The 16,547-nt window shown below is 42.7% G+C and overlaps 1 protein-coding gene across 1 annotated transcript in view; it reads left to right on the plus strand.

The window, feature by feature from the left end:
• Positions 1–16,547, plus strand: part of CLBA1 (clathrin binding box of aftiphilin containing 1) — a 61,741-nt gene that overhangs the window by 21,974 nt on the left and 23,220 nt on the right. The window contains exons 2-3 of the mRNA XM_078660290.1: positions 1,389–2,098; positions 16,036–16,184. Coding sequence (XP_078516416.1) covers positions 1,556–2,098; positions 16,036–16,184 — 692 coding nt within the window. The 5' untranslated portion in view covers positions 1,389–1,555. The remainder of the gene's footprint in view (positions 1–1,388; positions 2,099–16,035; positions 16,185–16,547) is intronic.

Below are 16,547 nucleotides of genomic sequence, written 5' to 3' on the forward strand. Positions count from 1 at the left end.
TGTGTGGCTTTGGAGCCCTATGTAACATACAGACCCAACTCGGGGCATTGACACTGCCAGAAAAATAGACTATCCAATACAGATCCCAGTTGGGGCATAGACCTTCCGGGCGCTGAAGGCTGAAATAGGGAGCAGAGGGGCTTAAAGGCTTACTAGATGACCAGCAGCCACACAATGGCATGAACACAGTGGAAGGACTATAATGAGACCTACCTTATGCTGATTGGAGTTTATTACTTTGTTTCTCTTTCCCTAAGGTTCATGGTAAAGGTAGTTTTAAGTTGATACTGGGAAATGGGTGCTGTGTAAACTAAAGCGAAGATAGTAAGCATAATCTTTGCCTCTGGTCCTGACATAGAAGAATCATATTCATCATATACATTACTACCACAAATGTACATTCAGGATAGGATGGTAATAGGTCTTTACACTAAACACTGCACTGTTTAGCATCCAGGGCCGGACTGGCCATAGCGGGCACCAGGCATTTCCCCAGTGGGCCGCTAGGGTGGGGCAGGTTTTGGGCCCCTGGGGGTCGTTTTTGTTACTGGTTGTTGGCAATATCGGCCCCAGTAACAAAATTAGCCAAAACCGGCCCTTGCAAACTGCTCGGCTGCACTCTCTTTCACCCCAGGGAGGGGGGGGGTCTTATCAGTTTGCCAGGCCCGGTTTCTGTTCCCAGTCCGGCCCTGTTAGCATCAAGGATGCTAATGCCAACCAAAATATGTTTTGTGATCCAACCCGAGGTATTTTTGGGATGGAATATAGGATTCCAGTGCTTGCCATTCCACCTCTCTCTCTACTTCTCATTCCCATATATTGGATGAGTCACTCACCTATTTAAATCACCTGACACATCTTACAACTTGAAACCTTTCTTCACAATTCCATTGCACGTTTTGCAAGTTTGCCTTACATGTAATTGTGGGTGAGTAGCTAGTTAACTAATCTGGCATTGCAATATTGGTATTGCTCAATTTGGCACATCATAATATTTTTTACAGCTCATGAAACTACAGTGTCATTTCTTGCACTGTGTATACTGCAGATATGGTACTATCCAAATGTATGAGAATGTTTGCAGAACATGTCCAAAACACACAGTCTCTGGACAGAACGTATTTTATTACATTAAAACCAGGATTGTCCTTTTTCAAGGCCATGAGCACGCCCTGGAAAGCAGCGCAAGGAGCTTTGCTACTTTTTGCTTGCATTTGGCCTAAGACCAATTGACACTTTGTATGATTGGATTCGAAAATCTGTATTATTTTTTGGCTTCCCGGTGTGCACTTCCTTTCCTTTTCACCCTTGTATTTCTGCTTCAAAATTGCGATTTCATTCCAATGCTGGCTTTCTGAATTTTTACATCAGTACTTTTTCTATTGCAGATAAAAGAACATGAACGAAGATGACCTTGATGAAGGGCAACATTTCATCTACGACTTTATCTTCCCGACAGGCCAACAGCAGCAGACTGAGCCTCCTGTTTAATTGCTCTGCATCTTAACAAAAGACTTATACCAACATGGAGTCTAAATCGTATTTTTAACATTTTATGAACTTTTTTGACCTTAGAAATTTGAAATATTTTGGGACATTAAGCAAAAAAATTCAATGTTGCCACAGAACAACAATGCAGACCCAGTGTTTTCTGGAAAGTCTGGCAATGGAGTACATCTCTCCAAAGTCTCCTGCAGATTATGCAACTTCACTTGCACTCAATGACAGCTTTGATTATGACAGAAAGAACATCATAGAAGAAGAAACACACAGCCGCCATCTGTCACTTGAAGGAACTGTTGTTGGTTTACAACCTTTCGATGATGAACAAGAAAATAGTCCACAAGAGAACAAAGTTACTGAATACACCAGTTCTTGGGGTGATTTTGAAGGTTTCGGAGAATCTATGGCCAAATCAGAGAGCTTCAACTGCACACTTGAAGCGCTGAGGAGCAACACAAAATCCAAGAATCTTCAAGGAGATATACCTTGCAGCGAGCTTCATTGTTCTACCTCTTGCGACAGCTGTGATTCAAGTCAAACACTCGAACAGAATGTGGAGAGTGCAGAAAGTTTACCCGCTGGTTCACCAATTGAGGTTTGTTCTTAGAGGCGTCACATGACCATTTAACTAACATGTAAACCTTAAATGTGCTTCCGTCCGTGTGAAAAAGAATCTGTAAAAATGCTGAATAAAATAATGTTTATGGGGTTTTGCAAGAAGAAGCAGCAATGCAAGGACACTAGTGGGACTCTAGAGAAAAACAATCACTGAAGGAGTGGTAGATGTTAGCCTGTCTTTTAAAGAAAAAGTCCTGGTGGAGAGAGAACTTCCAGTAGTTAAGGGAATGGGAGCAGATGGTGTAGATCATGGGTACTCGCAAACATTTCCCCAGGGGCCACAAAGTACTATCTGTGGCATGCCTTGGGGCCACACCTATGCCAGCAGGGCAATAGTCGGGGTAATAAAAGGTGTGCCTAGGGGGCGTGAAGCAGATGCATGTGTGGACAACAAACCGAGCCTAGTGACTTCTGTCTGCCACCAACACTATTCTCATGCACCAAGAATTAACCCCTTGCATGCTGGTGACGAACCCCAGCCGTCACGCTCCGCGGTGCTCGTGTGCTGATGACGGCTCGGGGTCGTCACGCCCCCGCCCTGTTCGTTTGTTTACCGCACAGCGGCGGAAACGGGCCAGCAGCGAAGGGGTTAAAGTCAAAGCATTAGCATCTAATGTAAAACGTGAGAGGGAAAGAGATACTCATCTTGTGGTAATTGCAAAACGTGAAACCAGAAAACATTTATTTATGCCCGTTTCACAGGTATCTGAATGTTCCTGATCTGTCAAGTGAACAGCAGCCCAGAGCTGCAGGTCACCAGGGGCCCCCAATTAAAGGTTTTTTGGGTGTCCCTGGTCTAGATCAATGCAGTGCTGGAAATGGAAAAAAAGTGCTCAGTATATTCTTAAATCTATAGTGGTGGTAAAAGGGGTGCAGTAATGAAGAGTGGGTGATGACAGTGAGCCATGCATTTTTTTTTTACAAACTCCACCCAAAGAAATTTGCACCAAGCAAACTGTGACAGCAGAGCTGGTCTGGTTTACTTAATTGGTAGCTGACTGGTTGTGTTTTGTTCTTGTTGAAGGGATTAAGGCACCAGCCACCGAGATCTGTGTGAATGTAGGGCATTCCAGGGTTTTGTACTAGTAAGATAACTTTGATGGTTAATGCATTTGCAGAAATAATATTCGCGCATTCTCTGGTCACAGGTCTGAATCATCATAGAATAGATGAGGTTAGAGGATAGCTGGTAGTTGTATGTCACAATTGGTGTTTTATGTAAGATGCCTCAATAGGTTATTATTGCAGCAATCCTGATTCTACCTGCAGGCCCAGATTACTACATTGTTAAAACAGCTCAGTTAGTTGTGCACATGCTTGTAAAAAACTCAGTGTCATCTGCAACAAATAAGTATGAAATTTTGAAGGTTTTAACTCAGCCATTTGTTATTCTATGGTTGATAAAGTGAGTTCCAGTGGACCTGATACCCTTGGGCAAAGTTAGCGCTCTATAAGTTCAATATACATTCATTCATTCATATTAATTGTTAGAACCTCTTTCAGAGGGCTACAGGGCAAGAAGGCATTACTAGGCGCTCAAGATTGGTGGTTGCAGCTTTTCACCCCTGATGGCCTGGGCCCTGTCTACTATGAGCTATGAGCAACTAGACCAGGTACCCCTTCAGCTCTTAACTCTCAGTGGTAGCATCGGTCGAGTAGATAAAGGCTTCTTGAAGAGGAGGCAAGTATAGGGCGGACACAGGCTCACAACTCAAAGGACATCCAGCAACACCAATAAATGATAGTCCAGTCCAGCACTTGCTTTTATGAAAAAAAGTATTTATCTACCAACACAAAGTAAAATACCCCACACCACAAACAATAAACAGAACTTTCCTAAGGTAGGCACACTAGTGTTATCATGGTCAGTTCTCGAGTCCCACTCCACCTTTAACAATTGTGGCTCTTCCCCATTTATTTTTGGCAACATCCAACTAGGCCCAGCTAGTGAGTTCAAGCCTTAGGAGTTCTACGATGGCTTAGCAAAAGTCAAAGGGCTTGATTCCTAAAGGGCTTCTGCACTCGTGGCAGAGGCCACAAAGTCGCATGGGAGTCTCTGCACACAGGACAGAATCTCTGCAATGAGAACTCTCATTACGGAGATTCCGCTCGAGTGCTGAGACTCTCACATGACTGCAGGGTCTCTGCCATGAGTGCAGAGGCTCTTTGTAAATCAGGCCCAAAGTGTTACCACGTTGAAGTGCTCCAGTCAGAGCAAGTTGCCACAGGGCCCGGTAATCAGTCTTACCTGCTCCGGCTGGAGTGGCGGTTTGGAGTGAGCGGGTGCACAACTGTGGTGGGTCAAGTTCAAAAGTTGGGAGATGTCCTCCGATCTCCTCTGGTCATGTGGTAGGTCTTGGCAGGTCTTGGGAAATTGAATCATTGCTCTTTTCTTGGCAGGTCTTGGGAAATTGAATCATTGCTCTTTTCTTAACAACTTGCTTCTCCTTCACAGCTGCATACTGGCTCTGGGTGACAGCCGTTCCACTTCACCGTAGCCCTTACTGATGTATGGGAGTCATATAAGCATACACAGAGTGACTACCTCTTCCAGGCTACAGTACTGCTCAGGATGACAGTCCTATTATTGGTCTAATTCTGCACCTGAGTGATGGCCTTCGTTCTTCACCACGGACCCTATCTGGCATACAAGGGTCATGGGGAGCACCTAGAAGGTGATGGCCTCCTTCGGGTCAAGGCATGGGGCAAGTCGGTGGCCCTTGTCTAGACACAGAACGGCACCATAGGTGATGACCCTCTTTCTTCACTGCAGCCACTACCTGGTAAAGGGGGCGTGAATTCCACACAGGGGTCGACAACTTGATTGGTGTAATGGTCCCAACAGACCCAAATCTCACACTCCCGGGGATCCCCTCGGCAGGAACTCCACTGGACCTTGCTCCCTCCAGGCAATCTCCTTCTCCGTATAGGGTACTCTGGCCTTGGGTCAGGCAGAAGCTTGACTCCAGGCAAGTGTTCTTGATTCTCCTGGGCGAAGTTCTCATACCCAGCATGGGAGGATAGCAGATCTTCAGAACTTCAGTACCAGTTCTGGTCAACACAGGCATTAGTCGTGTTGAGCTCCTCCATGCTGATGTACAGCTTCAGTTTGACAATTTACGAGTTATAAGCTCCCCTTTTTATAATCTATTTTCAGGCACAAATTTGATTTAGTGCCTCTCTCTTTGAACTTCAACTTCTGAGGATGGCTCGCATAGAAGTGGCCACTCGTCTGCTGCGCACTTCCTCCAGTTATCTATCACAGCAAAACTGTCTGCACCTCTGATAGCCCCAAACAAAGGTCATGGAAGTAACAAAAGGATCAAACCTGGATGCCAGCCAGTGATATGTCCATCAAAAGTTTACAAAGGCCCCAACCCTTCCCTTTATGACTCCCTTATCAGTCTGGATCCCTTTTTATGATTTATGCATGCCCCTTTGACCAGTGACCTTACTTTAGAAACAAAGAGCTCCTTTTCAGCGTTATTGAAAAATCTGGCACTCCTTTCCTCCAGTGGGTGTCTCACCCCTGTGACGGCTTGCAGAGGGATTGCTGAGGACGGCAAAGCGGGGAACGGGCAGGGTGGGTGGGTATTGGAGTCGGACATACGACGGCAAGGAGTAAAGTAAGTAAATAAATAAATAAAACTATTTATACTTTGCCCTCGCTGCACCCGGCCCCGCCTCACCGCCCGCAGCTCTCCCTCGAGGAGCCGCCACTGAACAAATGTTATTTTTTCGGTGCATACAAACAAGTCATCCATGGCACCCACATTCTTTTGAACAACCTGATTCTGTACAGATCATGTAATCCCCCCATGCCTACAAAAATGAATGTGTCGTTGTGTAATGTAGCTAGTGCTCATAAAAAGCGATTCGATATCTTCCCGTTGAGCTTGCACTATATAAAAACGGCAAGAAAAATATAAAAACAAATGTTCACAAAATATTTTCCCACCTTTTCATCAGTTTCACTTTTTCATTGCCTGCTTTAAATTCATGTTGATATGTTGTTAAACAAATGTTATTTTTTCGGTGCATACAAACAAGTCATCCATGGCACCCACATTCTTTTGAACAACCTGATTCTGTACAGATCATGTAATCCCCCCATGCCTACAAAAATGAATGTGTCGTTGTGTAATGTAGCTAGTGCTCATAAAAAGCGATTCGATATCTTCCCGTTGAGCTTGCACTATATAAAAACGGCAAGAAAAATATAAAAACAAATGTTCACAAAATATTTTCCCACCTTTTCATCAGTTTCACTTTTTCATTGCCTGCTTTAAATTCATGTTGATATGTTGTTAAATAAAAAAAAGCAAAGTTCAGGTGCAAAAATGCCTCTTTCCGACCCTTTTTACGCATAAAAACTGGGGAAGTTGAGCCTGTGGGTAGCCTGGGCGGTCCGTGCTATGCATTACAGAATCTAATGCAGGGAAGAGTGCCTAATCAGACTTCAGCATTTCACAAAAATATGACTGCTCTCTTAGAAGATGCATATTGGATATCAGTTGGTAGGGCTTTAAAAAAACTTACAATTTTCTGACATAGTTCTCTGCTGCGCAATATTAAAGAGGTCAAATCTGATTGTGTAAAATTCTGTTGAACGCTGCACTGAATGTAGGTACAGATGTGGGAATAGATTACAGTATTGAGTTATTTACATTTCCTCTAATTAGCCCGAATACCTTGCGAAATTGCAGATGTAGGTCTTACCAGGGTGTACCACTGGAACCAAGAAAGGTTACTCATCTTTTGAAATTGTCAAATACCTAGTTACTCGAATAAATGCTAGGGTGAGGAAAAGTTCAAAGATATTCTGTTGCCAATATTTACCCCTCAATTTGATTGAGGTAGCATGGATTGAAGTCTGTTCTCCAGCTATAATTGCCCCGTCCAGCATGAAACCCTAAAATGGATTTCTTTTTTAAGAATGTGGGGCATATTATCAAGAAACGGTGTTAACATTATTGCCGCTTTAGCGGCAGAAATCTGCCGCTAAAGTGGCGATAATGCGCTTGATAATACGCCCTTGTGAATTCCCATAGAAGCCCATGTTCTGGTGTGAACATTGGCTTCTATGGGAATTCTCTATGGCAATAATGTTAACGCAGTGCTTGATAATATGTCCCCACGTTTTTTCCAACCACTACGAAACTTTTCTTTAAAGAAAATGTCCTCGAAACATCCTAAGACCAGTTTGGAACAAGCCCATTTAACAAATGGCGAGAAAAATGAAACATATTTTGTCATATTGCACTTTCGTGAAGGTTATGTCGGAGGTGTTTTGTACTGTGGTAATGATATATGGCCACCTTACCCAGACCTACAGCTAGGGCATACTGTCAGATAGGTCATGCCACCATCTCAATCCAATTGGAAGGCGCGTTAACTAATATACTGAATTACATTCTCCAGCTGAACATTAAAAAAGATACTAATAGTCATCTTGGATTCCCCTGACCTTATCAAGACACAGTTGTACAGCCTCGAGCCTCTGTATGGTCTTGAAATTTGGCTTGACTAGCAGTATCTATATAATGTACAATTAGGGTCCATAATCCTATATGTACACAACAAAATGATGAATCCGATAGTTCAAACATGTATAAAGAATGCCAGTACCTAAAATGACTCTTCTCCATCTGCTAGTTAAAACATTAACCTGCTTTTGCATTCATGAAAATATTTTTGCTCTTTAGTACAGTCTCTACACCCAGGTCAGGTCTTTCCAGTTTTCTTGTTAGTTTGTCATGTTTTACTGTAATAAACGTTTTATGAATGTCAAAGTTGATTACGTCAACTGCATTCCATTGGTCCAGCAGAGTAGTAATTTTCTCGAAGCGAGGAAATTGCCAATCTTTTGGCTCATTATATTTTTCACGAACCTGTGTTGCCTTCTGTATCATGGACTATATTATTCTGCCTTTTCCACATAAATACCTGTATAATTTGTTCTGATATGTTATCTAGCATTGATTTCAAGGTCTCTGTTTTTTTTAGTCTCTCCTATTCTATTTCGTTTCATAAAAATATAATTTTGCTATATGATTCACTTATAACAAGAGACAGTTTTACCCTATTTTTATCTTCTGACATTACGAGTGAGTGGTATGATTCTGCCAAAGCGTGCCTCCCAAGAGCAACCTGCTTGGGGGCATTACGTTTCTCTGACATCATTTAGCCACTCTTGCCGCTCTGTAATTATTGCCAGAGCGGAGTGCCTTTTATGAGGCACATTCCACTTACTGTGCTCACTCCTACATGCTCACGTCTTTCACTTCCTTTATTGTAAAACATAGAAAGGGTTGACAATGCAGTTGGCTATTAATAATGCCTGCAATGCTCCTTTTATAGCTGAGCTCTTGCAATTTACCGAGGTTTTTTTTATCATACGATGACACAACATTGAAGGGATCATTTATAAGATTGTGACGCAGCGCAATAAGACACCATCCTGCACTGTACTGCGTAATAGGGAAAGGGCAGAAATGTGCCGTATTTAATATAATACTCCACATTCCTGTCCTTTCCCATGTGCGGGTGCTCTTTTGGCAGGCTAGCGCCAAAACAGGCACCCTTGGGTGCAAGGGTGCCTGTGTTGTAGATAGGATTCTTTTTGTGCAGGAAGGGGCACCTTCCTGCACAAAAGCAATCCTGGGAGGCATATTCCTCTTTCTTTTTGTGCTGCAGCAGCACATATTGAAAGAGGAAGAAAAGAGGAGAAATAGAGATCTAAGACCTGGCAAGTTTTTGTAGATCTGGGGATGCATCAAAATCCATGAGAGTTGCATGGGAACACCCACGCAATGCCCATGGAATGCCTTCCCAGGGAAGAGTAAGGCAATGCGTCGATTTGCGCTGCATTGGGTTACCCCAGATTTTTTAAGCTACTCAGAGCCACCCAAAGTCGATTCGCGTGGCTTCAAAACTCTGACTTGAGGTTTGTGTCACACATGTACCCCGTTGGGTGGTGCAAACGTGACACAAGCCTCTCATAAATAGGTCCCTGAGTGCCTTTATAATGTCACATAACTACGTCCTTACTTTTGTCTGTATAGGTTGTTATTTATATAGTGCAAATTTAGCTAGGAAGCCACGGAACACTGTACATTACATTTAGTGACGGGAGAAGATACAAGTACAAGATCATTTACATTATGTGAGGATTACACTATTACATTTCACAAATAACAGTTATCGTTCTTAGGAATGTGTCAATGATTTAAAAAAACTGTACTATGGTTTTGATACCCTAGACGTCAAATATCAGAAACCTCACATGAAAACAAAGTCCACAGTATTTATTAAACAATACCTGCCCCATCATTATTTCTTCCAATAACCCGCCCTTTTTACCCCCTTAAAAAACTCTTTGTTGTATGTCTAGTGCCTCCTTGCTACAATTCCCCGCTGTCCTGCTGTGTTTCTTAAAGTATTTTCTACCCTGCCTGTCTACCCCTAGTAGGAGAATACATAATGTTCTGTCTCCGTTCAGAAATATTTCGAGTCCTGCTACATTGGTACCCCCTCTTATTATTTCAAGGTCACTACTGGCAGAGTCCAAGGTCACCAAATCCCAGTGTCTCACTTAGTCTTTAGATCGGATCACATTTCCTGGAGAATTACCTGTGCCCTGAAAAATACTTCCCAAAGCACAGTTCTCAATGGCTCTATGTGTTGATGCACCTTGATCCTCCACAAAAATATTACTTGCATACTTAAGAACGATGTACACCCACTTCTAGTGTCATTAAATCTAAGGGTCTTCCTCTCCGATTCCTGAAGGGAGGTCAGCGTCATCAATCAAGCAAAAGAAAATACAATTTGTGCTCTAATGCTCAGTGACTCTAACAGTAGTAATTACTTCATAGCAAAGAAGCACTGTGATTCCACCCAGCCTATTGGAATATTTAGAAATAGTGGACCCCATGTACAAAGAGTTTTAGAATTCACATACACTACAAATCGGTATATCAGAGTGTTTGTGAATATGAAAACAATTTTTCTATGTATTAACCCTATTTAGTGATTTAGAAAAGTATTTACGAATCGCTAAGTCTCTTTAGAAATGGATACCAATTCATTATTTGGAAGTGGCATAATGTAGGCGTCCCTGACATGTAATTAATCGGTATGCCATATATCAGTGTTTTGCAACTGAAACCTGGCCACAAAACATTGACACCTCAAAGGAGCTGGTAACCCATTCGCAAAGGAAAGAGTTGCCAATGGGACCCCTTCCCCTATGTGAATATTAAAAAAAAAACTTGGGGAGTAGACTCAGGAATAAACAAAAAGAAAAAAGAAAACCTTCCAAAGAAAAATGGGCAGCATAAAAAAATTAATTTTATCTAAAGGTTAAATCAGACATGGTGGCCTGCTTCCCCAATCAGGGCTGCCATCATAGGAATGATTTGTAATTAGAGTGGGTCGCAGTTTGCAACCAACATCATTAATATGTATGAGCCAAGGTGGATTGCGACCCACTCCGACTTTTAATTATTGAACCGACGTATTCCTAAATAGATCGGTTCGCAAAATATTTTAGTGGTCACGAAAGGTCAGTACACAAATTGAGACAGCTCTCTGCAATCACATTAATAGTACATGAGGACCACTTCTGTGTGTGAGACCCTATGAACATTACCAAAACAAGTAATTTGCTCCAAGAAACTCTATGCATACCATATAGTTTGTGTGTAAAGAATTCTGTTGATCAAATAGGTAAAATTCAAACAAATGATTCTTGACTCTGAGATTCCTGTAAAATAGTTTTCTGAGTAAGGAAACGTCATAAGTGAGTATGTTACTCACAGACTATCTGGTGTGTGTTTGCATTGATAGTATGTTTAATTATTTGCCTCTGAACCCTGTCACTATGCGAACTTTAATATCTAACAAAGAAAGGGTGCTTTGTCTTTGTTCCCAAACAGCTGAATCATCCCAGTCGCCACTAGGTAGTTAAAATTAGGTCTGCTTTTCCATGGAAAGAACGTTTTTTGGTCTGCTAATAACTTTGGCTCTGTTTGACGAATCTTCACAAAACTTTTTTTTAAAAAAAGGTTCATTCAACTCAGCTCTTTCCTGTAAAGTGTCGGGGCGAAACGTCAAGGGGGTGGCAGAGAAAAAAGGGGGGCTCAAACTGCAAAATCCCCTTGCATGTACCAAATACTTGTCTAAGACAGGCCTACAGCAAAAACTGCTGAATGGAATTACTCTAAATTCCGCAGGAAGCTAGGTCTTGGTGCGCAGATGTTGCTTTTTGCAATTTGATGTAAATCCGTTCAGTCGTACTTCTGAAATTTAGGGTAAAAAATATTTGTATATTTGGGCAGTTGGGTCTGCAAGAGTCTCTTGAGACTCTTGTGGGAGCGCCAATTTAAAAATAGAGCATTCTAACTGACCCAGGGAGCTTCATTTCCCTTGGGCCATCTCACTTTCACAGGTGAGAGCAAGCACTCTGATTGGCTGCCAGCAACAGGAAAAAAATGTTGCTGGCAGCCATTACAGGACTCAGCGTCTTAGTCCCCTGTCCTGAAGTTATAAAAAACTAAATATATATTGGGCAGGGTATAGATACCTGGACCCCCTTGACCCCATGGGGTGGCCTTAGAGGGACCCCAGTTAGGGCCACAAAAAAATGCCACAACCCCATGAGACGTTCCTGGGATCTAAAAAAAATGGCAGGCGAGATGCATTTATAAACTTTAAGCTCCGGGGAGCCCTCTCTCAATGCTGTATTCATAATGGGGATAGTGGCTGCATGGTTCCCTTTCCCTGAGCCTCGAGAGTCCCCGGGAGCCCACACCTGGGCGGAATACATACTGTATGGGGATGGATACGGGACAAAGGGGCCCCCTCCCGAGCCTCAAGAGGCCCGAGGCTGAATATACTTTGTATGGGAAGGGGGATGCATGGCCCCCGTCCCCAAGCCAATAAAGGCCCCAGGATTTCCACTCTGGGGCTGAAACTTTGTAAAATGGGGAGGGGGTCATGTGGCCCCTCCTCTCCATGCCTCTAAAGGCCCCAAGGAGCCCACCTGGCCCGGGCCAAAAATGTTCTAAATGGGGAGGGGCGCATGCCCCTGAGCCTCCAAATGCCCCTGGAAGCCCATTCCCAGGGCAAACATTTTTCAAAATTGGGAGGCGGCCATGCACCCTCCTTTCCTGAGCCCAAAGGGCAGGTTCAGTATCTATGTCGCTTGGAGACCACCCCGGGACATAGTGCTTTCTCTGCTCTCTGCACCTGTGTTTGCTCTCGCTTGGCGGGAGCATTTTCCAAACTCCTGCCAAGTGGGAGCAAACACCAAGTCCCCTCCCGCAGGTGGGAGCTTCAAAAAGACTCTCACCTGCTAGGAATGGACTTTCATCTGTATCCCTGCCTGGAAGAATGTGGGCAAGGAAGCAGATCAATATATTGCTCCCACCCTCAGGACGCAACATTAGGAGTTGCTTCCTGTGAGCGGAAGCAATGCCAGCTCCCGCTGTGTACGGGGAGCTAGCTGAGGCCACAGGCTCTCCCTCACAGCCCCCAACAAGACTATGGTGCCCCACCAGGGCACCCACCATAAGTTTGAGGTCCGGGGGATGGGGCCACTGGAACTAAAATCAGCCCAGGGAGGGGCCACGATCCTCCCTCCCCCTGTATAACGCCGGCAGGCCCGGGGAATTGGGTCTCAGCAGTCGAAATCGGCCTGGTAGGGCACGGATGTGCCCTCCTCTCCCTGAAAAATGTTGCCAGGCCCCGGGGGATGGGGATCACTTGTGCACACCCCTTTATTTAAAAGAGCGACCTAAGGTATGGGTTCCCAGGGCCTAACAAGGCCAGGGGAGGGGTGCCACACGGCCACCCCTCCCCTCCCCTTCATTAAAATAGGTGGCTCCCAGGGATGGGGTCCCATAATGGCTCGAGAAGGAGAGCCGCATGACCCCCTCCCACTAAAAAAATACAAGGTCCCAGGGCCTAACGCGGCTCAGGGAGGAGGGCTGACGGCCCTCCTCCCCTTTATTGTCGAAATGGCCCAGGGGGTGGGCTTCCAAAGGCCTAACAAGAACCAAATGCACTGGTGGATGGGGCCCTATGACCAACCTACCCACTGTGCACAACATGGGGTTGGCTGTATGGAGGGGGGGTTGCTAAAAGACCAGTAATACTTAAGTACCATACGTAAATGCAGCCAGGTCATGTGTGGCTGGGATTGCATTTACATATATAGTTAGTAATGATAAAAAGATTGTTTTTTGTTTGGAAAAAAACATAGAAATTCACTGAGAAAAACAAAGGTTAAAGTAACGTTATAGTTAAATGAATTTATCAGGGGTTTGGAACAAAAAAAATCTACTTGTCCATGGGACAGGTTGCTTCATAAATCAACTTGTCCTGTAAAAAAAAATCCACTTATCCCTTTGGGGCCACGTAGTGCAGCAACAAATTATGGCAGCAATCTCTTCTCTAATCTTTTCCCATACTGAGAAAGGTTGGACATTTACTCCTGACAATGGTAGAAGTAAAACATCTTCCGGGGTTTGGAAAAAAGTGGTTGGAGGGAAAGGAAACTTGTAAACACTTGACAAGTTTTCGCATGAGCAAATCTACACCTGCATATTTGCTTGTGCTAAAAAGTAGTTCACAAATACTGTGGCAAAGTGTGCTTTTGGAAAAAAAACATATTATTGCTTTTTGCCAATGTTTGTTGTAATGGTGAGGTCCTGGAAGCACCCACAAAGTTTTACAAAAAACACATCGAAACTAGGAACGCATTGACAACACCAAAAGGCTGCCCACCAATATCAGACCTATTGATGTTGCCAATGCTTGTTTATTTTCATTTCCCCCATTATCTTGTTGATATTTACTGCACTGATTTTCAATTATGAATATTTTTGGGAAAAACTAGCATGCATCAACACATTTTACTAAATTATGCTTCAAAGAAATGTTACCCACGATTTCACAGTAGTTTAGCAAAACGTTTTTTCATTGTTGCATTTTTTTGTGAACTTTTTACTTTGGAAACAAAGGTTAATTAATCTTTCTTTCAAGCTTCTGCAGATATCTGCATCTAATTGGAGAGCATTCAGGGAGCATTGCATGGAGCCTTATGTTGTTAAATTTTGCAAACGTGCGTACACATGTTTACCCAGGTTTACTGGAACCACTGCCAGTATTGCAGTCCGAGCTTACAACATTTCCTTAGAGCAGGCACCCTAATAAGAAAGGCTTTGTATTAATGAAATGCATGTTTGAACAGAGTTAACGTATGGCCACAAATATTACCCTAACTACAGACAACAATGACCTTAACTGATCCCTAATATGGTACTGTTAACTAGCAGCCAAAGAGTTTGTGCTGCAGAGGGTTGGGCCTACTTATACCAAGGGCAAAATAAACATGAAAACTTGTTGTCCTTGACCCCAAACAATATGTCCTGGAAGTCGGGCTATAGGAATTCCACACCCCTGATTTATCAATCACTACATTAATGTTTTGATCGAAAATAAAAACACAGAAATTCACCAGTTTTAGTTAGCAGCACTAACTTTAACCTGCCTCCGCCATGCTCTGCTTATGAACTCACATATGACATCACTCATTATAAGTCATGTTCTATGACATCATTTATGACATAACTGATGACATTTCAAGTTATAGTTAGTGCTGCTAACTATAACTGGTTAATTCCTGTGTTTTATTTTGTTCAAAATATTAATGTTGTCATTGACAAATTCACCTAACAATAACGTTACTTTAACCTTTGTTTTCGGCGAGGGAAGCCTTTGCGTCATGTCTCACTTGTGTGCTTCTCTAGCTGGAGTTCTTGTGTAGACTGAAACATTTGGTTATTGGCTCTCCTACTTTTCTTGTTTCTGAGACAGTCTGAAAACAGCCTGCTTACACTTAAAAAGTATCTCCTTCACCTCATCGCTGGCTACTGTGCAACACCAGTGAGACACCAATGAGTAAAGAGTTGGCCGGGCAAAATGTTAATTACAACCACATAATTCAAGTAGTTCTTGGTATTTTCGGTTATGGGTGTTACACAAAACTCCCCAAATTATACCATTATATCACATTGCCTAATTAGGCTGCGTCCATTACAGTATTATAACGCGAGAACAGCATGAATACCCAGACTGTTAGCAGCTGTTGTTTGCACCACTTTGTTTTTGGGACTATATTTTTTCTGCAAATTGCGTCCTTGCATCCAAAATCGACATGATGACTCATTTCACTATATAGTATAATGCTAAATACAGAATCTGGATCTAGTGTAAATGTACGCATTCACCTGAAATGTTGCATAATAAAGTGAAAGCAAATTTCTGATAAAGTCTTCCACTCTGAGGGTGTGAACCAACACAAAATGGGGCCATATGCCGCCCAAATTTGTTCATGAAATGTTTGGTATTGGAAAAGCTATTGAAGAAAACTATCCCTGCTCATGGCACGTTCGTGTCATGGTGCATGGTTCTTGCAAGTGACTAAATTCACTACCCGAAGAAAGGTCTCTCTGCTGTTCTTGATTTGCATGATAATTTCCTTATGCAATAATATTGGGTGTGGGATCCGCCTAATTTTAGAGGCACATTGAGGAGTCAACCGCTAAGGATCTTTTTTTTAAAACTTTGAAATTCAGTTTGAGGTATTCTGATTGACCATATGTTTCAGCAGACCAACCTATCGGATTAACAGTTTGTTTGATTCAGTCCCGCATGACTACTTACATTTTTAAATATGTACATGTATGTCTATATGGGGATTTTTTTAATATGTGTGCTGACTGGAGAACTGAATATTGTTCTTATGGAAAAAAGGTTTACCACATAAAAACACAATTCAGAAAAGACATTGGGCAAGGAGATGTTGCTTGCTTCTATTTTAATACAACTTAATTTACCATTCTGCAGGACCGAAAAGACTATGCAAACATTTTTAAATCAAGTTTTCCAGCGATTCCTATTCAAGAACCCCCGGAAGATGTAAAAAGCTTCAAACAGCTCCTCGAAGAAAATGAAGAGGAAAACGAACTTGCTAAAGTTATCAAGACACACCTTGGGTAAGATATTCCGTTTTAGTATTCATCTCCTGGATTTGGATTTTGGGGTCACCGGGGTTCATTGTAAGTTGTCCTTTAACCATCAATGTGATTCGCTTCATGACATCTTTAACCCAATTTCAGAATTGGTGCTTCTGTTTCTGCAAAATACTAAAAAGGACCTCTGCAGCCGTAGCTAACAGTGAAACGTACTAATGCACATAATATGGCTCTCAGGGCGGATCACTGACATAATATCGACGTCACAAATATCGAGATACACAAATATCGAGTGAAAAATATCGAGTGACAAAATATCGACTCCCTATCTACAAACAGGTAAGTACCAAAATATCGACTCCAAAATATCGACTTACAAAAATA

The sequence above is a fragment of the Lissotriton helveticus genome, chromosome 9 (assembly GCF_964261635.1).
Source record: "Lissotriton helveticus chromosome 9, aLisHel1.1, whole genome shotgun sequence".
Lineage (NCBI taxonomy): Eukaryota > Metazoa > Chordata > Amphibia > Caudata > Salamandridae > Lissotriton > Lissotriton helveticus.